We start from the raw sequence: 25,487 nt of genomic DNA on the forward strand, positions 1-25,487 counted from the left end.
TTTGTTTCTATGGCGCATGTGTTGTCCCAAGGGCGTTACCAGTGGAAAGCGTCTTAAAAAAAAGGTAAAGTAAAGTCCCTTTATTTAACGTCGGTAGTTCCTTCAGCTACGAGGCTGGTATCAATGGAAGCCGACGGTGCGCCCCGTACCCCCCTCCCTCTGTCAGTGCTCCGTTTTACGGATATTTAAAGATATAGCTACACGGATCAGAGGAGAGTCGAAACAGACTTTTAAATTAAGTCACCGAGGATCGAACCGGGGACCTCTCGCTCCGAAAGCCGCGCACTCGCCAACTGAGCCACGACTGCTCCTCCTCTTGAAGTGAACATGAGAATTCTTCAAAGGATGCTTTTGTATTTAAGAGTGTCGTTTAAGTTTATCAATATTGATTATGAGTCGCCAGGTAGTTAGTCTTTACGACATGCGTACCATGTAAAGCACTTTTAAACGGCTGCTTGGTCTTATTGGTTTTCTGAAAAAACAACCGCCGGTTTATTTACCATTCACTGAAGAGGTAAATTTTAACAGCCTAAGTACAAGAGAATTTTATCATATCAATTTTGGATCTTTCGAGAATGTTCAGTTTTTAAGTTTATGATTCTTATTGATTGCTAACTAAAATCGAAACTGGGAAAATTCTTCGAAACAGTCCTCATAGGACTTCATGTTCGTTAGTTAGCTTTAGTTGCTGACGCATCACAATGATGTGACAAGAGCTAGCAAAATTTAAATATCACAGCGATCATTGGAAGTTTGGTTTGTCAATACGGAGGAGAAGGAATGTTCAACGTGGCGAAAGTAGATCCGACATTTCTCTGGGCTTGGTCATCAGCAGGACGACATTTCCTGAATTCTTTTTGCACACAATGATTCTGAAGTTTTTGATCAGCGCATGATCGATCAGTATGGCTTGTAGTCGGAACCGGTAATCTAACCGGCGCACGTCGTATTAGTATCTGGCTAGAAATCATTTCCACTGGCCGCGCTTCAGCCATTCGATGATAATAGGGCCGTTTATACGAGAGAAAATAAGCCGCGGCTAACTCTGGCCGAGGCTTACGTAAGCCGCGAAAGGAACTATTTATACGAGTATAAACTTCCCGGCCAGGATAAGCCGCGGCTTGAGAAAGCCGTGAACGTAGATTTTGTACCATTTATACGGGGTGTTCGCGGCTTACGTAAGCCGCGGCCAGAGTTAGCCGCGGCTTATTTTCTCTCGTATAAACGGCCCTAATGTCAACAAACGTATTCCAATGATAATCCGGTTGATGTCATTCGCTCCGACGAAGGGCTAACGCTCGAAACGGCAGCTTTCCAAATCTTTCACGGTGGTTATTCGACCTTTATCAACTCGTTTGATAAAATAAATTTCTGTTTTAAAAACCAGCCGAGTGTTTCTAGGCGAATGAATATCCTCCATTTGGTGTCGCTTACGGAGGAGACGGGGGACATTCCCTGCCACATTAGCTATTACAAAAAATTCTTCGGATGTTCAGGGTTCAAGACCTATCTTGATCACCGAATGAATTTTCTTTGAAGCCACGCGGCCCCAAATCCAATAATAATAATAATAATAATAATAATAATAATAATAATAATAATAATAATAATAATAATAATAATAATAATAATAATAATAATAATAATAATGATTTTGCAATTGAGTCGTTTAGTTCTGTGTTATTTCTTAAGATAAAAATACATATCCTAAGTTACAATTAATAAGAAAGAAAAAATATAAACTCTAGAAACTATTTACATATCATATTTAAAAATTATTCTGTTACTAAAAACGTTCTTAAATCTGTCAGTGTGGATCCTAGGGACAGAGACTGAGACCCAAGGGCCCCACGCCCCTTAAGCAAATTCCCCAACTGGTTGTTTCTCTACAGTTCGATTTCTAAATACTGTTAGGTTTATATACGGCGATTTCGCGGCCTTGAAAAGCTTCAAGTGCGGAATACGTTTGTTGACATTATAATTTTTGTTTGTGAAAATTATCCGCCGGCCGACAACGATTTCCTATACTGGGGACTCTTATGGACTGGCTGCTCAGCTGTGTTAAAATTATTCAGTTATAAAATTATTCAGTTAAAACTGAATAATTTTATTCGCGGAGTCCGAGTCAAAAGAGATTTCAGTTCGTTATTACGCCTTCAACCCCACACGTTTTGTATTTTTGCATAGTTGAGCTATTTAATCCTGAATTTTTTGCCAGCTAGATTTGTACTCACTATTAAGGAGATTGAGAGATAATAAATACGGTATAAAAGGTAGGGAACTAAAGGTCAAATTACTAGGACGTACCTTTGTTGATGGCCTGAGTAATTCTGTTGGGTCTTTTGGGTATGTTGGCTTGGTGTTAGTAGAGAAACAACGTCTACTCGCCGCCCAGTCGTTTTGAAGAATTTATCATCACAGTTAAGCGGATTTTCACTTGTTTGACATTCCATCCGACAGCCTGTTCCGTTAACAGCTTTGTGCTACTTGTACGTGCGCAGTTTGTGGTAAACGGCTTGAAAAATTCTTTTAATCCTTTCACGTCTTGAATTGTCACAGTTGAACAAGTTTTGTTCACTTTCATTTCACTTATTGTTGCTCATTTACTCGAAAACGCCTTAAGCTATTTAGTCTCTATTTCCTAGTGGTCGTACGTGCACTGTGCTTGACTTTAATAGAGAGCCGGCTCATACAAACAGTCTGATCATAGTTTTCAATGACATACTCGTCGGTTTTTTTGTTGAGAATTGTTTTATATTGAAAATGTTATAAATAACTGTAAAAGGGAGATAGTAAACGATTACTCCGTTTAATGAATCAGGGATGTCCTCTCAGTTTCTTCCAAAGTGACTCAGGATGACTCGGAAAGCCACAATTGCAGTTCTCCTGACTGAAGTCGAACCGATGACCTTCCGATCATAGTTCGGATGCTATGACACTGAGCGGTTGGTGACCAATATTCTTGAGATAATTGTCCTTCTATACAGCTAGGACTGAAATTTTCCAAATGTTTTATTTTTGCATTCGTAACTATCTCATTTTGACCGGCGAATGTCAAAGGGGCACTCAGCTATGCCAAGTGCTTTTAGATCAAAACTGGGTAAAAATCTAAATTAGTTCTCTAGCTTACACGAACAACATTCCTGATAGATCACTGCATGAGATGATACAAAATGTAATATGGCACAAAGAGCTAGTTCGTATTTAACTTTGGCGACTTTCAGAGGACAACCGGTCTCCAAACTTGAAAAAACTGGCCAATTTTTTCAAGTTTCAATACATTTCCATCCTTGGATGCCAACAACAAAGAATAGCTTCAAGTGCTCCTCAATAGCCATTGGCAACAAGACATTTACGGCATTATTTTTTTTGGTCTTCATTGATGCAAAGACGTCTTTTTAGTGTTTTGACTTTTGACTAAAATAGCGTGACACTGCCCCTTTAATTAATCGTACGGCCGTTGACACGGCGTTGTCTTTCTCAGTATTAATTAATGACTAACATACCTAATGGCCTGCATCGATTTAACTGTAATTTGTAGTCTTTTTTTCCTGTCTGGAAAAATGACGATAATATCGTCTTAAAGTTACCCCGAATAGAATGTTATTGATTTTCCGCTCAAACGGGGCGCGACCTTCCGTTTTAGCACACTCTCCTCTTCAGTCCAAGGCAGGTAATATAACAACTATTCAGTAAAACCATGCAACACAATGGAGAAGGAAGTGTAAAATATCCCAGTTAGAGCAAGTTGAGATTTCGCGTACAAATCTTACTGCAAAAACGACTTCCTTTGCCCCTAATTGCCTGCAAGGTTAACCACAATGATTGACAAATCATCCTTTCAGACAAGAAGTGTTTCTCGTTATGGTAAGCTCTTCCTAACAATAATGAGTCGGCAACATTCCTCTCATTCCTTTTGTGCAACAGCTTCCTTGGAAACAGTGGAAATACGTAAATAGGATAAGACATAAGCCCCCCGCAATATTTTGTGAAAGCAATTATGTTAATCATCTGCGGTTTTCATACGTCCGAATCGTTGACCATGACTGTAGACTGAAATATCCAGTGACTGAGTTCATTTACGAAGGATCGAGGTTCCGCTTTCAACTCATTATTTTACATTCATCAGAGAAATATTTCTCTTAAAACAACGGATTACCTCAGTTGAATATGTGGAGCTTCTTAATTAAACTTAATATAACGATAATACAGTTTATTCACGTGAGTGGTCGTTTCGCTAAAATAACTGACGAATGCAATAACTGTTAGCCAATTTACACTTACACCAACATGAAAAAAAGTAAAAATGGTTTACAATTTCAAAGCGTTGGCTTATCTTTTTCCCATCATCTATGGTGGGTCTGTATCTCTTCCTATGGCCAATCTAGTATCCCATCCCGACGTCTATCTTTTCCCATCCCATGACCTATCTCTTTCTTACCCCATTGTCTATTCTGTATATGGCCTAGTATCTTAATCCAATCCTAAAGTATCTCTGGATACCATCCTATTGCCTATGGCCTATCTGTTTCCTATGGCTCATCTACAACCCATCTTATGGTCTATGTGTATTCCATCAGTTTTTATATCTTGCTGTACTTTGCTGTTACGTTTGACATTTCTCTTTGCACTGGGGGCCGCTGTTCTTTCTGTGACTGTATATATTTCTACCATGCCTATAGACATTTATGTTTTTTTTATTTGGTGTATATACAGCACCTTTTGATGTCTTTGAAAATGGAGTATGGGTAGTCAGGAGATGACATAATTAATGATCAATTTAAGCTAGTGTTTGTCACGGACTCGTGATATTATTTTGTTGTTTCTGCTAACTAATTAACAAAATTTTGAAGACTCGCTCTCCAACCATTCTCTATAGCAACGTGCATCAAGCTGCACGCGCAACGTTTCATTTTTCAGCTTAAATCCCGCGTATTAACATCAATCGCTCTTATAACTGATGAAGGCTTGAGAGTTAGCCGAAACCTCTTAAACAACAACAAAATGACTTTTGATGTATTCATCTATGTATTTCTATGTTTAGGTAGTATCGCAAATTTAGTTATTGTATATTTGTGTTTTTACCGTTAAACATTTTTCGCCCTGATGTTTTTGATCAATACTCGGGTGCCATATATAACTAAACTGTCCTTGATTATTGTGTCATCTTCGCAAAGAAAAGTTCATTATATTATCAGTAAGTTAAAGTCCGCTACGAGCCTATAGAAGGCCCATCAGGCCGGCGCTTATCTCCGGTTTCTGTTGCATGAAGCGACTAGGAGTATTTTTACTCCCCCCTGGATGGGATGCCAGTCCATCGCAGGGTTACCCCTAGCATTAAATTCGCCGGTACCCATTTATATACCTGGGTGGAGAGAGGCACTGTGAGAGTAAAGTGTCTTGCCCAAGAACACAACACAATGTCTCCGGCCAGAACGTACCCGGACCACTCGATCCAGAGTCGAGCGCACTAAACATGAGGCCACAGTAAAAGGAACTTTATAAAGGAAAGGAACTTTATTTATTTAAGTGTCTAGTCGTTCTAGCGCTGGAGCACTAATTGGGGACACTGTAAACTGAAATTAACAATTCACACATATCAAGTCAAATGTTGGTTTTTGAGGAGAGGGGAAACCGGAGTACCCGGAGAAATCCTCTCGGTGCAGCGGAGTAGAGAACCAACAAACTCAACCCACATATTACGCCGGATCTGCAAAAAGTTAAGTTATCTTTTCATACTTATCATACATAACCCGAGCGCAACTGAGTGTAGTTCAGTTGGTGCTATGATGGTTCTCTGAGAAACGAACTGTAAATAAAGTACTCATGAAGTAAATGGTCCGTCCGTTAAAAAAAAACCACTTCATCGTCACATAAAAAAATTCCTTTCCTCTGTTCTTAATGATTGTGACCTTTAACGGTAAAAGTCGTCTGGCTAGCCGCAGAGAAAATTAAGGTTACAGTATTGATTCAGGCCGCTCCGGGGGAGACATTTACGGTCATTTACCTTTAAAAAAAAAAAACATCGGCTAAGGAGAGCGTCAAAATAACTGTAAAATTTTATGGTTTGTTTTTTAATCGTGACCTTTAATAACAAAAGTCCTTTGGTTTCTCCACAGGAAAAAATGACGATAATATTGATTGAAGCACCAGGGGAGATATTTACCTTCAAGGGAAAACTGCATTTGCCTCGTACTGAGCAGAGCGTTCATCACGGATGACTGTGACTACACGATTGAGGAACAAATGTTATGTCCAAGGTCGTGAATCTTTTATTAATGTACTCGCCGCAAATATCGTGGCAATCCTCGATCGAATAGTGTTAACACGTGAGTCAGACATTTTAAGATTTAAAAAATGGGTACAGAGAGCAGAAAAAAAAAGAAATCTTCAAGGAAATGGCACTTGTTTAAACTCGATGTAGGCAACAACAGGCCATGTAATTTTGTTCCGTACCAGGAGAGTCGACCTCGATGTTTTCTAGAGAGAAGCCGAGCTGTATTGGCGCATTTCAAGAACTTGGGGTATTTTATGCAGATGTTTTCAAGTTAGAAAGAACGATTTGTAAATGATGGATTCTTGCAAATCTAGAGAAGGTTTCTGTTAATCGCCGCTAGTAATTGACTGAAGAGATAATTTTCTATGGTTTCTGGATTTGAGTCTACAGATATTTTGCATTGGAAATCTGGATAAAAACACATTAGGAATCTCAAATATCTGCGATGGCCAAGCCTCCTTCGGCATGTAAAGAAAAAAAGTACTAGAACATTCGAAAACAACTTTAATGACCAAATTCTTGGATTTCCGATAATGCTGCGAATCTGATAAACACTTTGAGCCAACCCTCTTTCGTGTCTTAAGCCCTATATCGAGAAAACGCTTACATTGCGAAAGCACACTCAGTGTGATTGGTCAATTAAGTAGTCTATTGCCTGCTTGACTCTTGCTCAATACGATTGCATGTACGAAAAAAATGTAATGATATCCTACTGGCCTCCGATATTCCCGGTCAATTTAAGTTATTCACCTTATTTTTCTTTTTAAGACGTGGTCATAAAGTATTGCTATAGAACTTTGGATTCAATTCAACAGTGCATATAATCAGTCATTAGATCATGTTGTGATTTCGTTAGAGCTATGACGCTATAATACAAGATACCCTCAACAGTATCTTGATTTTAAGTGTCCCAAGCTCATTAAGACTCTGTATGATTTCACTTTGTTTAAGTTCTGACTTCTCGTTTGATGGGCTTCAGTTTACATCAGATCTATTCCTGTACAAACAGGAAAATGCATTTTTCTCATTCCTATTATCTAAGACTTAATTCTTAAAGTACGCAACTTGTGTCAAGTCATTCCCTTTGCAGAGTAAATCCTTACCACAATTTTATCCAAATGAGAATCAATCACCAAGTCTTGCTTGATGACGTCATTTTATCAATAAACCAATACTTCTTAGTAAATTGTGTTGGTTTAATTTCATCTTGTGTATTGGTTTGTTACCCGATATAAATTGACTCTCACTGTTTCTCTAGCTGTTGTGTAAGCCACATTTTCGATGGCCAGAAGTGCATGTACATAATGCTAGCGAATTTTTATAAGCGTCGAAAGTGTCCACTTGCTTTCATCATCACTTGCGTCAAGGAGCACAAACATTTCCCCCTATTAAACTATGATCCTCTAATAAAGATAAACAGCGACATTTACCCTAGGTAACCAAATTAACACGCTAACTCTGACACTTTTTCATTTTCAAAATTTCTTTCAAATTTTACTTACAACATTAACAGAACGAGCATTAATTGCCATCGCTACATTACAATCACTACCTACAAGACCGCACGCAGTAAAAACGGCAACCTGACATACGTTGAAATAAAGGATCCATACACCATCCTTAATATTACACGAGGGAAAGATCGAAATTCCAGACTATATGACAATTAAGAAATTAAGACATCCAAAAGGCGTTGGGTTGAGGGAATCATCTCTATCCCCGCGGCGAGTATAACTATAATACTCGCTGAAAATACCGATTGCGTGCGAAGAGGGAATTAAAAAGGAGGGAAGGATAAGCAATGGAGTAAGACTCGATCTCATTCAGTTTTATGTTGTCTTAGGTGACGAGTGCATTTAGCTTCACAGCTCTCTCCTCTTTGAATATTCTGGTTACCTCTACAAAATACGATAAAGAATCTGGCCAGCAAGAAGACGGAGTTTATGACATTTTCATTTCATTTTGCCCTCAGACCGATTTTAATAAGAGCACAACTTCGCCCTGAAAAATTAGCTGCTGCAGAAAGTAAACCAGTTCTTTGCAGAAGCTCCGTCTGTGTTTTTCTGCAAAAAACCAAATGAAAATGACGGCTTTTCTCGGGTTTTTCGCGATAGAAGGTGCACTTGTCGTCATCTTTGCTGTCCATTTTCGTTAACAGTCTTTCGGTGCTTCTTTCAGCAGCGCGGCACTGAGTCCGGTAAACACTGCGCCAGTTTAACCGCGTTCATCCTGAAGTAGGAGGATCCATTTTTGCTGGCAGGGTATTAGCAATTTCGCCCATTTTCAATCTTAATTGCTTTTCAGGGTACTCCAGTCTGCTGGGTTTCTCAGTTTGATTTCATATTGAGGCTGTAGCAGCTGATATATTTTTTGTGCACAAGTGTTAATTTCAGCAGGAAAAGAAAACAAACAGCGGTTACAAACATTTTCATTTTATACTTGGCGTTTCGTATGCTGCAACATACATCATCAGAAGTGACGGTTAAAACTGTTACACAAAAATTTAAAACTTGAGCGAGGCAACATGAGATTCCTAGATTCGTAACCTACCATATGTCGATAAATATCTCGTGAAAATCCGTCTGTAAATGATCCCTTTTTTTCAATGCTATCTAGCATTCTTAATTGTCTGATCAAAAGTTCCATTAAATTGTGAAAAGGTCAAGAGGAATAAAAGGGAACAAAGCTTTGATTTTGCACACAGCCTGATTTGTTGCAGGTTTCTTGCCCCAAAAACCCAAAGAAATACCCAAAGAAGTACTGTATTGTAGATATAATCCTTAAAAGTAATGGTTTTAAGCAACTGCATCTCCTTCCTGAGATCATGGATTTTCTTGTGAATTTTCATAGTTTGCAGTTTTTTTGATAATTGCCAGAATGTAATTCCCTTTTTCATTCATGGTCATCTTTCTCATTTAATCTGGTCTAAGTACCGGTAGGTTACTATTTTCAGATCTTCTTTCAATCTGTGTTCTATCACTAATAAGTTTCAATTTGATTGTGTTTTTTTTTTCAAATCTGCACCTGTAGTCTTGTTAGGTGGTTTCTGAGTGGAGGATGTAAATTATTAAAGTGTGAGTTGCAGGTTGCAGCTAGGTCATTGTTTTACCAGAAATGAAACAACCCAAACTTTTACAAAGATGCTATGCTTAGGCTTAAACATTATTTTTAGGCTTAAAGTGGTACTACGACCAAAAAAACAATTCTTGTTTTTCTTTGGATTTCAAAACTATGTTAACTAAACACTAACTGACCCAAGTTTTAAATTCTGATTTTAAAAAGACACCTGTTTATTTTAACTGGAATTTTCTTATTTATTGGTCCGCCATTACTAACTTTAAAATCTTGAGAGAGCTGGGTCGAGGAGAAAATGACGTCAAAGATTCATTAGTTTAAGAATGCAATGCGTGTGTACGCGGCTGAATTAATATGCAGCACGGGAGTTTCGGGCTTTCAGACTTGTAAACCCGTGTTTTGCATGTATAATAAATTGCGTTTACTCGCTGAAATTTTAAGCTAGTGAGTAAATGACGTCATTTTCTCTAGATCCAACCCTCTGATGTCCAATCGGTCAGTTTTGAACGTGAGTAATGGCGGACCATGAAATCCAAAACTTACACTCAAAATAAACAGCCTTCGGATAAAACTCAAAAGCTCAAAATTTTGCCAGTTAGGTGTTAAGCGAACACACTTTTAAAATGTGAAGAAATAAAAGGAAATGATTTTTTGATCATAGTACCACTTTAATGATAGCATTGGTAAGGGTTTGGGTTGTTTCAGTTATGGTGAACTAATGACCTGCAAACCTAACCTGCAACCAGCAACCTCAGTGCAGTTGCCGAGGCTGTATCTGCAAATTTCACCTGAATCCAATCTGCTTCACGAGGAGTGCAACTCAATTTCCGCGTATCATTTAAGTCGTTTATTCGTTTCATTATCCGAGACAATTTTGGAAGATATTTTGCCTTATATAATTAACTGAAAACTCCCTCACCCACTACCTCCAGTCTTTAAGAGAGCCTGCTGTTGGTCAGCGGCGATTTATTCGTTGTTATGGTGACACCGCGATACATGCGACTAAACAGCCATTCCATTCGTTTGACTTTGTGCCTCCGAGAAAAGCGCAAAGTTATGACTGCCAACGAAGGTATTTCCTAGTTACTTATATAAAGAGGTAAAACAAAGCGATTGTGAGATTATTGAATGCATTTGATTTCTTCTTAGGGCGAAGACCAGTTGCTTTTGGTACAACTCTTAATCGCGAACTTCTGCCGCTGAAAGTTCCATCAAATCGCTTTGGAAACGAGCTTGGTTTGCGCGGCGCTCCTAACCGTGGTCCAGGATGTTACGATAATGCCGAGGTAATGAAGTTTGTTACATGAAAAAACAATAAGGACGAAAAGATTAAGCCTGCCCTCAAAATAAAATCGACGCGATAAGTGGTTTATAATACTGTATTAGCGTGACACTCACAATTACAAATAATATGGCACTGCAAAGTTGCAAGATCGAAGGATACCAACTGGCTCACCCCCTCAGAATTGACTTTAGCAACCCCATTCAGAAAGTATCCTCCATTAGGGGGATGTTGATTTTTAAATGGAATACAGTGAACTCTCTCCAAGTCGGACACCATCGGGACCGTCCTCAGCTGTCCGTCTTAGAGAGGTGTCCGGCTTATAGAGCATGATCGACGTAACATGAACCCAGGAAGTTTGAGATAATAATGCGGAACCTGTGCACAGTGAATAACCCGCCTGTTTAAAATTTGTTTTAAGTTATTTACGTGAACGAAACCTACCCGTTTTAGATTACAATACATTCAGTTGTCACCTCCAAGTTATTTTTTGATTGGGACAATGACTGATTGCTCCTTCAGAAACTCTCGGAGGCAAATGAATATATTGATATATCGGATTTGAATATGCCTTGAAAACCGAACTTATTATATTTGTATTACCCTTCCAGCTTCTCATTTAATTTGTTTAATTTTCCTATGAATTTTGTTTTATTTTGTTTTCTTTTTTTCCCAAATGCTGTACTGGTCAATATTCAATTATTATTATTATTATTATTATTATTATTATTATTTTATTATTTTATTTTTATTTTCCCTTTCTTTGCTTTTTTGGTTTCATTACCTGATTCGTACTTCATATTTAGTTCAGTAAGTTATTTTTGTGCATTGTCAAATAATACTTAATTTTATGCGTCAAACCACTGCTCACCTCGAATAGCTGTAGCTAACTGCGAGTAGTGGTACATCATATGTTTCATATTCCAAACTTTGTAATATACTTGTCATAAACTTGTAGTAAATAAGCTTGAATAAACTTGAACTTGATTTAATTTTCACTTGTACTGTATGTATTCTGGCGACAAGATAAGAGCTTTCAATTAAATGTCTGATGTTAAAAAGAGTCATGTACAAGAATTTTTCTTCCCTAAACCGTAATTTGTGGCCACATTCAGCACCTCACAAGTGTCTGTTGTCCGTTTTATGGAGGTGTCTGTCTTATGGAGAGTTTGGTTATAGTAAAATGACTAAGAAATGGCCGGGACCAGCACCAGCTGTCTGTCTTATAGAGGTGTCCGTTAAGAGAGAGTTGACTGTAGCCTCTTTTTTGTGGCTTAAGTTCTTCTTGCATTTTGATCAGAAAAGCACTCACCTGCTTGCAGGCATAGGCTGCAGTCAGTCAAGATTATCAACTTAATGTTAAACACCATATTACACTTCAAGGAATCATTGTATGGCCATCATACTTTGAGCTGAATTGTTGAAAACCAGATTTGAATAGTGAATTTTAATGTTTACAAAACTATGCAGGTGTAGTCTCTTACAGTGCTTGTCCGCAGCTTATCATTTCAATATTAAATTAATTCAACAGGTTAGTGGCTTCATTTATGAACTTGAAAGAAGACCTGTTTGTAAAAGAGGCTACTCAGTTGGTGCTAGAACAGCTCCTAGATTTCCTAAACCGTCTCATGTAAGTTTACATGTATTATTGGGAAGAGTTACGTTGTATAACATGACAGTGATGTTTTACACACTCAGTGACAATAAGACATGAATTTTATGTTTGAATGGCAAGAACAATATCTCACTCATTTGCTGTGCTCACTTGTGAGATACAGTTTTTCCTGCCACAAGAACATGAAATTCAGATCTTTGAGCTAACATGTCTTTTTATTATATGGACAATAAATATCCATGGTAGAGATTGGAAAGCTGGCCTTAATACAAATACTGGGTACTGAATACAAACAAAAATGGCAGGAAAAAAAAGATGAGACGTCATCGCTCAATATGACCACTCATGTTACATGCAAAAACTACACCACTTGGCTCCCAGATGTAGTGGTCGATTTACAAAAAACACTCCTGTCCATTATAATTTTAGTTTATGCCCCAAATGAATATTTGCAGAGACTCCCATAATGTAAAATGTGACTTGAAAAGTGGGAGTGGGTCGTGTCAATGGTAGGGGATTTGAGACAAACAGGTATGGGAGTTAAAATGGCAGCAATGAATTTAAATGAGTTAAAATTGAACTGAATAAAAAAACCGGTACCAGAAATAGGAAGAGCACCTTTACTTTAGTAACTCTGCACAGTCTCAGCATATGTGGTTTAATATCAACTGAGAAAATGGTAAGTTAACTTTAAATTTGACAAATTTACAGACCTTTGTATGACTGGGGGTATACGCCATACCCCCAGTCATACAAATGTCTGTAAAGTTTTCGTTTTTCAACTTACATTTTCTCAGCTGATATTACACCCTGATATGCTGAAACTTTGCAGAGTTACCTAAGTAAAGGTGTTCTTTCTAGTGCTGGTATGCATTTTAAATTCTAACTTAATAGAATTTTCGTCCGCCATTTTGGAGAAGGGTGGATTGACCTGTTTGTAACTGAGTGGCTTCTTAGTGCAGCTTTTAGTAGCAAGAGTAGTAAATTCGCTTACTTGCAGGGCTATCATTAGGGGCCGTAAACCCTTAACACCTGTTACGGCTGAGCTCAGTCAATGTTACGGGTGAATTGGTTGCTGAAGAATGAATATATTTCATGGGGCAAAACAAATTGAAATTTATTTATAAACATTTACCTTCTAAAGGAAATATAATTACTGCCTTGCATTGTCTGTTTTCTTGATTCTAAAATGTGTTTTTGGTAAAAATCCAAACATTAATTTTTCTGTAAAAACCTTTGGAGAACACCCCTGATTGATCTTTGTCGGATTCCAATGCCGTTTTCAGCAGCAAAATTATGAATGCACAGTACTTGATATAAATGGGATTCGGCTGACCATTTTTCACGGTTCTGTGATGCATTACCATTTCGACATGGTTAGTAACTATCTATTCATTGTGTCAAGTTTATCTTTTTGGTCTGTTTTATTTTCACCACTTTTTGATTGATGGCTCCTCAGAGGGCTGGAAAATGCATTTCTGAGGGTCTAATTTGCAGAATTTTCTAGTGGAGCATGCCCCCAGACCCCCCTAGGGGCTCAGGCCCTTTGAGCCTTCCTTTACATGGCCTTTGGCCATATATTCACATGTTACGGGTGAAATCTTGAGTGTTACCACTGCTTCAAAACTTAATGACAACCCTGACTTGACTGCAATTTCACAGTCAAACAAAGCAGCTCACGGCTGGACATCCATTTCGCACATTGTTGAAATATGCCAGAATCTCTGTCAATGCAGAACAGTGAAAATGCTTCAGGCATTCTTTGTCTTTTTTAGTGAGTTTTACAAAATATGTGGGGCAGCGAGACATGCATTAAGAAGGAGAACATTTACCTGAAAGCCAACTGTTGTAACTTAGTGTTTTGTCTCTCGCTCTCCCAGCTTTATGGTGTTCGTCATTCAAAATCTCTTGTTCTCCTTCCTTGGCTTCTGTCGAGGCTTTCTTCGCTTAAATTTTACAAATAATTTTGGTTGCCCCTTCTCTCGTGCTCTTTTCTGCTCTTAAATCTTTATCCTGTTGCTCTTCACTGATATGATTTCCTGCCAGAAAAACGTGGGTTGCCAAATGCAATGCTGCTACGGAATTTCCTGCCAAGGAAAATTGCCAGAAAACTCCTGTCCCCTGAGATGCTGTCCTGCCTCCCCACCTCCACCCTTACAGTCTACACGTGGGCGGATGGGTGTACGCTGATGTCATAATTAAAATTTCTCACATGGATAGATTTCCCAAAAAATCTTACCCATGCTGCTTCGCTGGTGCACTCTGCTATAAGAACTTTTTCGTTGCATAAAGAAGGACACTATTGAAGATACAAATGATGCTTTGCTTTCAAAGTATGTAGTAATGTTTATGTTAAGAAGCACATGGCAAGAAAACCTCCCAGTAAGACCTATGGCAGAAACTATATGTAGACGAGGATGCCTGTTTTATGAATCTGAATGAGTCAATGAGTCATGAGTCATGAGTCAATGAGACTCACAGTCAATATAGCAATAATTTGTTGATTAAGCCAAAGCCCTCGTTTCAGTGATTGGGCCTAAGCATTCTCTGAAATTTTAGCTTTCATTTTATGGTTTAATTAACTGCACTAACTCGTTGACCCATTGACTCATTGACTCATAAATACTTAACACTCAATGTAGACCCTTAATGTAATCATGCCTTCTCCTCAGGGGATGCATGGGTATGAACTAACTACTGATTAATTATGTTTTTCATCAGATGGATATCCCTGGTCCACCCACTTATCAGGGGATCATAAGCAAGCCGATTCTCTTTGAGGAAGCATTTAAATCCTTTAATGTTGGTGCTTCAAGGTTTCCTGCAATTAATAAGGTAATGGCAGTAATTACTTTCCCTTTAAAATTCCACAAATTTACAAATCAGAGTTTGATGTAAGTGAATTTTTTTTAAACACTTTTTTTTACAAACACACTAAAGGAAGAAAATAGCAAAACAGAAGGGTATGAAAGAAGTAATTTACAATCGGAAGGAAGCATATCTGGGTAGAAAAGAATTACAAGAATTAACTTAGTTTTTCTATCTTGCACTTATTAGCTATTTTGGGAGTAAAATCGTTAAGTGAGAGTAAGTTGCATTAGTAACCTATTAATGTAAATATATTGATACATGAACAGCAAGGTGTAATTGAATGTCTTTTGTTTTAATTATTTTTAATTTTATTTGTCAGGGTTTAGGGTTAAATAAATAAATAAATAAATAAATAAATAAATAATTAAATAAATAACCAAATTATACAAAGACCAAAAACTACTAGGTTGCAAATCGGATTTAAATTAATTACTTGGATTTAACATCATCCCAAATAGATGTTCCACACAAGATGACTTAAAGATTGATTTATTACTTGCATTAAACCACTGTACTACATTATGCACAAACCTTTGTGTAAAGAGTCATTTTAAAATGTGCGCATTATTGAAAGTGAAATTCAGCAATGTGCAGGTGAATAGTGGGCTAGATTCTAAAATGTGGTTGCTTACCAGTACTTTCATCTGAATAGGGCATATTGTTATAATACACCAGCCTTGTTCTTAAAATGATGCACATACAAGACCACCTGAGGGGACTCCCATATAAAAAGGGGAGGGATGCTCATCAGAAATTTCAAATTAAACCCCTGAGGAGACCAGTTTTGGAGTGGCCAAGGCTTTTTTTGACCCCTAAAAGAGACCACATTAAAACACAGAGAAACAAAAAACACGGTGACTTTTAATAATGGCAAAGACATTTATCATGTAGTACTTTCACCTACGTGAAGAAATGTAAAAGTGTAAATACACACTTTTATATTTCTTCGCGCGCAACCCTAAAGGAGACCTTCACGGCTATATATGATTGTTTTTTGCCCAGAACACCCTAAGTGAAATCAAAATCCGAACTTTACACCCCTAAGCGAGACGAAGAGCATCCCTCCCCTTTTTATATGGGAGACAAGGACAAGAACGCAGTCTGAGAAGAAGTGGCGGGGTATTCTGAAATTGTCCCAAATGATAACGCAAGTTTCTTCTTCCCACTGTATCCAAGGCAAGCCCTGCAATTTTTTGGGCGGAACACTCTGTGGCCGCATTGCTAGCTAGGAATGGTGATCAAATAAATTAATATAGGTGGCAAAAGATTTATTGTTTTGGGCTCTGTTCTCCATCAAACTTTGAGTTGAGTGAACCTATGTAGCAAGTTTGTACAGTATGGGAAGGGAGTCTTCTAAAACGTTAACATGCACATGCAGAATATTGTTAGTTTTTCTCACCCAAAACTTGGTTTTTCGGTGTGGTCATTGTCATCATTTTTGCTTTAACGTCCTGTTTCAAGCTTTAAAACTCTCTGTGAAGAAACTAACGTAATGAAAATATTTTATCTTGCAGGATTATGAGGCACATCCTGGGTAGGGAATCTAATTTCTTGCACATTTCATTATTTTTTGTATGCCGAGTTCAGCTTTTTCGAATCATAGTTACAGTACCTTTAAAGTGCCTCTAACCCCAAAGCATTTTTTTTCGCTAAAATGAATCTTTGCAACTGTTTGAAACACCTTGCGGCCATTTTTTCATTTTTCTAGCAAATCCTGCCATTTTATAGGCTTCAAAAGTTGCCAAAATCCAAGCATCTTTTGTTCATAATTGAGTCAGAAGGGGAGTGGGTCTATTCCTGATTTGACGTCACAAACTGATTTACATTGCATTCTCTCTTTGTAAAAATGCATGCAAAGTAGATTGTGATGTCAAATCAGGAATAGACCCACTCCCCTTCTGACTCGGTCGTGAACAAAAGATGCTTGGATTTTCGCAACTTTCGAAGCCTATAAAATGGCAGGATTTGTTAGAAAAAGGAAAAAAATGGCCGCAATGTGTTTCGAGCAAGTGCAAAGATTCATTTTTGCGAAAAAAATATTTTGGGGTCAGGGGCACTTTAACCCTTGTACTCCAAAATTTGCAAAGCTCTTTGAAGATTTTGTTAGATTTTGTGGAAACAGAAGACATTGTAACACTCTCTTTGTTAGTGACTCTTACTGGTGGACCTTAATGGTCCACTAAAAACATAACAATTGCAACTGTGTTACTTTTCTCCCACTGAATTGTCCGAGAACTTTCTCTGCTATTACTGTACGAACGCCTCTTTATGCGTACTGGAGCTGACCTGTCAAACTTGAGTCAATCATAAATCATTTAATTCCTTCGACAGACCCATGTGCTATCATTAAGCCTCCTTCATTGAATCTCAGTTTTTAGTTTATACTAGGTTTGACTGTAGTTGTCAACTTAATTGTTTGAATCATATCAAGACAATGCAATACGTAGTCTATTGTTTGAATTTAGACCTGGATCCTATGAGTTTGATGCCAAGAGAGACAGGAAAGTTAAATTCCATGGTTCCTTTGGTGGACCACAGACGCTTATAACATCTGTCACGATCAAATGCAATGAGTTTGGAGAAACGGATATTGTGAGTAACAACAACTGGTTGGATATGAAAGTGATTCAGAAATAAGCCCAGTGAGCGTTTTGTTCTTCCATCAATCAAATTTCCGAACATAAGCCGGGAAGATCGACTCTGCCTCCAAAAAGTGAATTGGAGTTTTTGTTCAGTTCACAGCTCGAATACCATAAGATATCTTTAGAGGTTAGAGAGATTCTTACAGATTAGGTGCTGTCATACAGGACACTTTTACCGCGGTAAATGACCCTTTTATCACGGGGAAACTGCATTTAGTGGCTGTGACTTACATTTCCCAAGGCAAATTTCCCATGGTAAATTTCCTTGGATACGTCAAAACGAGGGTGTTTAAATTCTCGAGCTACAAGAGCTAATCACGATGCTGATGAAGTTGTAACCTGCGATCAGGCTCCATTTTAGTTTCGCGTGGTACGTGGAGTTGGCGAAACGAAAAATAGAGCCTGACCAAATTCCTCTTCGAAATTCCTTCCGCCCACTTTTTTTGATTGATTGACATGTCCTTCATCGGCCAATCAAATTTACTTCCATTACACCAATACACGCGTGGACGGCAGATTCACGCTATTTTGTTTTGACCAGAGTTAATTACCGTGGGAGGAATATTATAAACGAATTCGAAAGTTACCGTTGGCTTTAATTTGAGAAAAACACATTTAAAGCATGGGGAATGTTTTCGACGACTATATTGCGGCAAAGGCCGGTGAACATGCAATCTTTTAAGCTTGACATCTTAATTTGTAATTGAGATAACCTAGCATTTTGTCGTTGGACGGTTTGGAAATACATTATTCCTTTAACGTGTTTGCCCATGAAGGTTTCTTTGGTGATTTTTTCGGGTAATATCTTCAGTTGCAGTGTATTTCTAGAATTGCGCGCAGTAAAATCATGATAAGTTTGGCTGTTAATTTTTTGATGGAGTACGAACAGTAAGATGGACTCGCAAAGTTTCTTTTATTGTTGTACAATTGATCTCTCTGGAAACATGCCATTTTAGTTTCTGGAGTGCGAGTTTTAAGTTAAATCAACTGGAAATATTATGAAGTGTGCAAAAAAACCGTGTCATGTACAGTAAATAAATAAAGCCGTTTGATACACAGATATTCAAAACATGCATTCGTGTAACTTGCGATTTTATCAGCATCTCCTCCTGTTGATATATATGTCCCCTGTCTCATCCAGGAACCAATATGCATCGGCTTTCATTGCCATTTGAAAGAACCAGCTATTTAGCTTTCAAAACATCAGGGAAGTTTGTTCCAAAGTACTTTCAACCCCATGGCCACAGAGCTCGACAACGGAATCGTTAATTTCACGCGTTCCAGTGATTCAAACCCGATTCTGGACAAGTTATGAGATGTTTCAGGTGGCATATCTCCATTTATACAAATAAAATCAAGTTGCACCGTCCACGGCATTGTAAGAATTAGAAAAAAAGGGAGCAAATTTTTTCGTACACTTATGGCGGATTAGTCTCGAGCACTTCGCGAGAGCTCCGCGCAATCACTATGGCATTTTCACTTCCGGCGTTTCAACAGCCAATCAGATCACGAGTTTGGTCGGCCAAAATTTGGCCGACCGTCCGGAATTCTTGAGAGACTTTTGGTCAGGCCCAATTTTAGCGAGCGACGACATAAGAGAACATATGGGCGAAGCTAAAAATGGGCCTGATCGCAGGTTAATGAAGTTGTGATTAATTTTCCCACCAATGAATTGCGTGACATTTCTTTTTGCTTGGTAATCTTCGTAACGTGTACTACAATCCACGTGTGAGGCACCGCGGGATAATTAATTGTGGGAAGTGGCATTTGCCATGGTGTGTGTAACCGCACCTATTCTATCGCTTTCCACCAGGCGTCGAGTTCGAGTCTTCGTTATGTCACGCATTAATTGATTTCTGCTTTTCGGTTCAACTCTCGGCTTGGCGTCGGAAGTTTGATTGATGGAAGCCAAAACGCAGTTTGGCATGAGATTCCGCAGAATTATGAAAATCGTAGTGGGTTTTAGTCATCCCATATCCCAAAAATTCCGGGTGCAGCTATCCCTTATCCCAAAAATTTCTGAGACTGTTATGGCAGTTTTAAAGTGTAAAACGACCCGTTTTTAAGAGATAACCTAATACAGTTTCACGTCAGGACACAAGAGGATGACCGAATTAAAGAACCATGAGAGTTAGTCTTGGACATCTTGCTTGAATTTGGACTGATAAATGACCCGTTACTTTTCATTACCAGTTGCGATTCATGTGAATCCTCGGCAAAAGTGACCAAAAGTATGATAATTGAGAAATCAAAACTATTTTCGTATTTTCCCCAAAACTATCTCCAGTCGGTTATCCCTTATCCCAAAAATTATTTCGTCAGTTATCTCATATCCCTAAAATTATTTTGCCAGTTAAATCCGTAAAAGGGACTCAGAGATATATTTCTCAATATTCACTAGGGTATACTCCATCAGGGCAACACTAAGTTTTTGAACAAACGTATGCTTGGTTTAGTTGCTTTTAGCGATAAAATGTCTGGTTATCATGAGTTGTTATTTAAAGAAAGCAAAGACCAGCAACAACGGAAGACTTCACAAGATGCTCATCGTAGTTTTCAAAAGCCTTTTTGTTTCTACGTATCCGAAATATCTAAAAGAACTGTTCGTTCTTCGTAACTGGAGTTACTCATTAAGAGGAAAGAACATACTGACCCTGCACCAAGAACAACAAAGTTATGGACTCTAGTGTATCCGATACCAACCCCCAAAAATGTGGAACTCGCTCTCGGTCTGTACGAGAGCAATCACATCACTAAAAGATTTTAAGATAGCCCATGTAGAGGATGAATTTTTAGTGTCTTAGCGTTCTAACTACGTATTGTAGCAATTATTTTTATTGATTTATGAATTTTTTTATTTCTCGAAGACATTTGCTCATTAGAGCTACTCTGATAATTCGAGTTGAAACGTAGTTAATGCATAGAGATAGTGATAAAACTCGGCAAGTCTTTTTGTTTCATGTTTTTGTCTGTATTATACCTTGCAAAGGCCAAAAACGTTGCGAGACGTTACACCACAAGTACATGTGAGACAGTTAAAACGCAGTTATGGTTGATAAAAACGAGTTTCCGCCGCAAACATCATCTAAATTTGGTACGAATCGCCTGGGTGCGAAACGACTGCGGGTGCAATATCGACTGGTAAGCCTGGAAACGTCAGTACACAAATATCTATTACGGTGTTTAATAGACCTTTATCAACGCGTTTTATAAGACCAAATTTTTCGTGTTGATTCATCGGTTCCATTTCGAAATTGTCTTACTATTTAACAAAATCTTCAAATCTGTTAACATTGAATTTTGTTTTCTCCTGTAGCAGTTATGGTGACATAAGTATTTTTACTTTATTTTCAGTGCAAGTCTTGTAAAACTGCACCCGTTGGAGATTACTATGAATACAAGAAAGTTCATTTTTGTCGGAAATGTTACGAACACCATTTAACAACTGGAGAAAAGTATTCTAAAAGGTATTCGATCTTCGATGTTTTTGGGGAAAATCGCCATGATGCGTGCGACACATCATCTTCCGTTCTTATTTGATGATTTTTCTCGTTTTTATCTACAGTTACCTTCGGTCGTTTTACAAAGTTAGAGACTGTTCAAATATTCACCATCACGAAGGAACCAACGCTAAATTAATGGTAAGGTATTTTATTGAACAGACGAGTACTGGGCAAATTGATCGGCAATGACCATAACTCTTCAGTTTTCTGTGCAAAACCTTTTTACTTCTCTAGTATTTGCTACTGGCCTTTGGATCGACCGCATTTCTTTTAACAGGATGCTGTATCAAACAACACCATAGTCAAGCGGACTCATGCAGATTTCTCTAGACTGTGTCACTGGTGTTTCTAGTGTTAATTGTAACAATTACAAAATTCTCGAATCTGATTGGTTATCAACTGCCCTAATAGGACAGTTGGTAATTGGAAATCTCTTTCACGGTTTTTGGTGTTGTTTTCTGCATAAAGTGCAAGACATTTTAAAAGGGCTTTACTTTTAACATCCAAAAATAAAGGGTGGGGGGGGGGGTGGGGATGGGGTGCGTCAGTGGCGAAGTGAAGCACGCCTTTCTTTCAAGTAGCGTTGCTTTTCACTCTATAAAACGTTGACAAGCAATACTTCCCTAATTCGCTCTGGCGAAGAGCTGACGCTCGAAACGTCAGCTTTCAGATTTTTTTACGGTCAGTGGTCAATTTACCATATCAACCCAGTTGATAAACCCATTTGTGCGTTTCAAAAATCGTATTTAATTTGGTTTGGTGGTAAAGGCTATATAGGCGATTATTAAGTTAATGCGTTCAGTACTACCAGGAGTAATCATTGATTTTGAAGTGCGTTCATTGGGAAAACTTTGGATGCTGGAATCACTACACGAGCTGAGAAGCCTTAGAAGACGATGCGTTTTACTGTTTATGTAAAGAACTTCTATCGAAAGTTTGAGGCTTTTGAAACATGGCTAATAATGGAAAGTTTGGAGTAAGGAGGTGATGACGTCACAAAAACTAAATTTGTGAAAACATGGAATTTGTTGAAATTGTCTGAGTCTGAGAGATAAATACTAAAAAAATCCCTTGCCAAAAATCAGCGTGTTGGTGCGAATTGACTCCATACAAACAATTACGAGATTCTCGTTCCTCATTTCCGCATATGACGTATCAAAAGCGAGATGCGCATGCAAATTTGACGTAATTCAAGATGGCGTTGAAAAAGCAGAAGTCTTGCTAAAACTCGCCCTATGCACTAATGTCTTTCTTTTCTATGTTTCAGCTTAAGACAGAGCGAGACCTCAAGAAGCAAAGATTTCGAGAAGCATACATGAGCTTGTATTTCTAGAATTGGATCCCATGCAAGAACATTCATTTCATTTGTAAAGATTAATCATGTCAAGACAAGGATATAGATGAGGCAAACATACTGAAGCGGCCGGTTTAATTGACTTGTCCTTTGTCCAAATAGATAATATGAAATATTGACAATGCATAAATCGCCGAACGAAGTTCTAAACAAATTTGAACATGTCTTGTGTAAATGTGCGGTATTTGTTATAGGAAATGAATCAACTGAATAATATTAGACAAGAACAAAGAACACAGCTTCATTCACTCACTTTATGCTTAACAGCAAAATACAATACGATAAAATAATTATTAAAAAAATGATATATTTTTTGGGTAACCGAGTTCGATTTTAATTTGAATAACATACAATAGCGTTCAACAGCCAAGATTTCCATAATAGATCAAGGCAATGCAGCTAGGGATGGGTTCCCGGACGGTTCTTTTAAGCCTCATTTACACTAGCAAGTTCTCCCTGACAAGCTAACTTGTCAAGGAAAACTGGCCGACTGTACACACTTGCAAGTTTTCCTTAACAAATGTTTCCTTGACAAGTTTTCCTTGGTAGTGTAAATGGAAAATATGACAAGTTTTCCATGACAAGTGCACTTGACAAGTAATTTACAGTAGCAAATATCGTCCTTGACAAGTTTTTCCTTGACAAGTGTCCTTGTTCAAAAACTAGCATGCTAGTTTTTGAACAAGGACACCTGTAAACGACAAACTTGTCATATTTTTCCATTTACACTGTCAATGAAAACTTTCTAGTGTAAATGGGGCTTTAGCATTTCTCAAAGCTTATAAAATCAGTTGGTTCTAGGTAATTCAAATACTAGAAGCGTTGTCACGACATCAGTATCGCAAAACGAGACGAACTTCTTACTTTTTTCGTTTACATTCAAACCAATTAGTTCACTGGCTTTTCTGACAAAGTGGATGCATCGTTCTACTCAGAGGAAGCGATTTTTCCCGTCACCACCGAAGATAACGAACTCTGGCCAGTTCCAAAAGAAGTGCAGTCGTAGAGGAGTATACATTTTTGCAACCGTTTGCATCAACTACTACTACCCTCGGTGATGACAGAAGGAATCACTGAAACAAGCATGCTCTGTCCATGTACTCTTTTAATTTTCGAAAGCCCGGGCGTACTTCGGCAACGATATATTTCTGTGTATCTCCACAAGAGAGACGTTTTACGACATTAAACGTTATAATTCTTATTGTTATTTGTTTTTTCGTAACTTGAGTTGGCTTCCGAGCCGACGTGTAGCCGAAGTTTTGGCCAAAAGTATCAACAAATGTTGGCAAGTCTTCCTTTAAATTTTCTGCATCAAATGTCCGGGAATTTAAAGAATATGCCCTTCATCAGTTCTGAGAACTGAAGAGTACAAGCACTATCTTTTGAGTAATCAAATCTGATTCATGATTTTCCAGATACTTCTTACGAGTCTCTTAAATTTATTTGGTTCCTGTTTAGTACTGTCTCCTATTAATATATTTGCCATCGTTTTGCCTTCGTTATTTTTCTCATCCTAACAAGCAATTAGATCGAAATGATTTGATCCTTATGCCGTCTCTATTTGGCCATGGCGGTGTCCAACATGAAAGCCCTGCTTCTTTGGACACCGTAAACTTCGGAAATCATGTTTTCTGTCTAATACAGTCGAACCTCCGGTTGTGACCACCTTTCGTAAACGACCACCTCCCCTCAGCGGCGACTAGTTTTCTGAAATACAAAACGTTTCCCAGTCATATCACTATGTTTGGAACCTGTTGCGTAAGCTAAAAGTCTGAAATTTTGTTTTGTTTTTATCCTCCCGTAAAACGACCACTTGACAGATCGTAGAGCGGTACAACCTCGTTCCCAGGCTCTCCATTGTGTCATCGACAAGGAGACCCTGAGAACGAGGTTGAGAGCGGAAATTTGTCCTCGCATCCCTGGGTTGTAGCATACATAACCTGCGATCAGGCTCTATTTTAGTTTCGCGTGGTACGTGGAGTTGGCGAAACGAAAAATAGAGCCTGACCAAATTCCTCTTCGAAATTCCTTCCGCCCACTTTTTTTGATTGATTGACATGTCCTTCATCGGCCAATCAAATTTACTTCCATTACACCAATACACGCGTGGACGGCAGATTCACGCTATTTTGTTTTGACCAGAGTTAATTACCGTGGGAGGAATATTATAAACGAATTCGAAAGTTACCGTTGGCTTTAATTTGAGAAAAACACATTTAAAGCATGGGGAATGTTTTCGACGACTATATTGCGGCAAAGGCCGGTGAACATGCAATCTTTTAAGCTTGACATCTTAATTTGTAATTGAGATAACCTAGCATTTTGTCGTTGGACGGTTTGGAAATACATTATTCCTTTAACGTGTTTGCCCATGAAGGTTTCTTTGGTGATTTTTTCGGGTAATATCTTCAGTTGCAGTGTATTTCTAGAATTGCGCGCAGTAAAATCATGATAAGTTTGGCTGTTAATTTTTTGATGGAGTACGAACAGTAAGATGGACTCGCAAAGTTTCTTTTATTGTTGTACAATTGATCTCTCTGGAAACATGCCATTTTAGTTTCTGGAGTGCGAGTTTTAAGTTAAATCAACTGGAAATATTATGAAGTGTGCAAAAAAACCGTGTCATGTACAGTAAATAAATAAAGCCGTTTGATACACAGATATTCAAAACATGCATTCGTGTAACTTGCGATTTTATCAGCATCTCCTCCTGTTGATATATATGTCCCCTGTCTCATCCAGGAACCAATATGCATCGGCTTTCATTGCCATTTGAAAGAACCAGCTATTTAGCTTTCAAAACATCAGGGAAGTTTGTTCCAAAGTACTTTCAACCCCATGGCCACAGAGCTCGACAACGGAATCGTT

At 38.2% G+C, this 25,487-nt stretch overlaps 1 protein-coding gene and 2 long non-coding RNA genes across 3 annotated transcripts; 2 read left to right on the forward strand and 1 right to left on the reverse strand.

The window, feature by feature from the left end:
- On the forward strand, positions 1–7,463 carry LOC138052379 (uncharacterized). Its single transcript, XR_011133057.1, has 2 exons — positions 1–64; positions 6,120–7,463. It is a non-coding gene; the product is annotated as an uncharacterized lncRNA (long non-coding RNA).
- Positions 7,464–10,271: 2,808 nt separating this feature from the next.
- LOC138052380 (uncharacterized) lies at positions 10,272–22,940 on the forward strand. The gene is made up of 9 exons (XM_068898860.1): positions 10,272–10,424; positions 10,502–10,638; positions 12,166–12,264; positions 14,971–15,084; positions 16,635–16,654; positions 17,586–17,712; positions 21,117–21,229; positions 21,328–21,403; positions 22,533–22,940. Exons 1-9 carry the CDS (start codon positions 10,331–10,333, stop codon positions 22,596–22,598), a joined length of 846 nt encoding a protein of 281 aa, XP_068754961.1. The 5' UTR covers positions 10,272–10,330; the 3' UTR covers positions 22,599–22,940.
- On the reverse strand, positions 13,348–21,110 carry LOC138052381 (uncharacterized). The gene is made up of 3 exons (XR_011133058.1): positions 17,994–21,110; positions 16,520–16,604; positions 13,348–15,070 (listed from the first exon to the last, which is right to left on the reverse strand). It is a non-coding gene; the product is annotated as an uncharacterized lncRNA (long non-coding RNA).
- Positions 22,941–25,487: the final 2,547 nt, after the last annotated feature.

This window comes from Montipora capricornis, chromosome 6, assembly GCF_036669925.1.
Source record: "Montipora capricornis isolate CH-2021 chromosome 6, ASM3666992v2, whole genome shotgun sequence".
Classification (NCBI taxonomy): Eukaryota; Metazoa; Cnidaria; class Anthozoa; order Scleractinia; family Acroporidae; genus Montipora; species Montipora capricornis.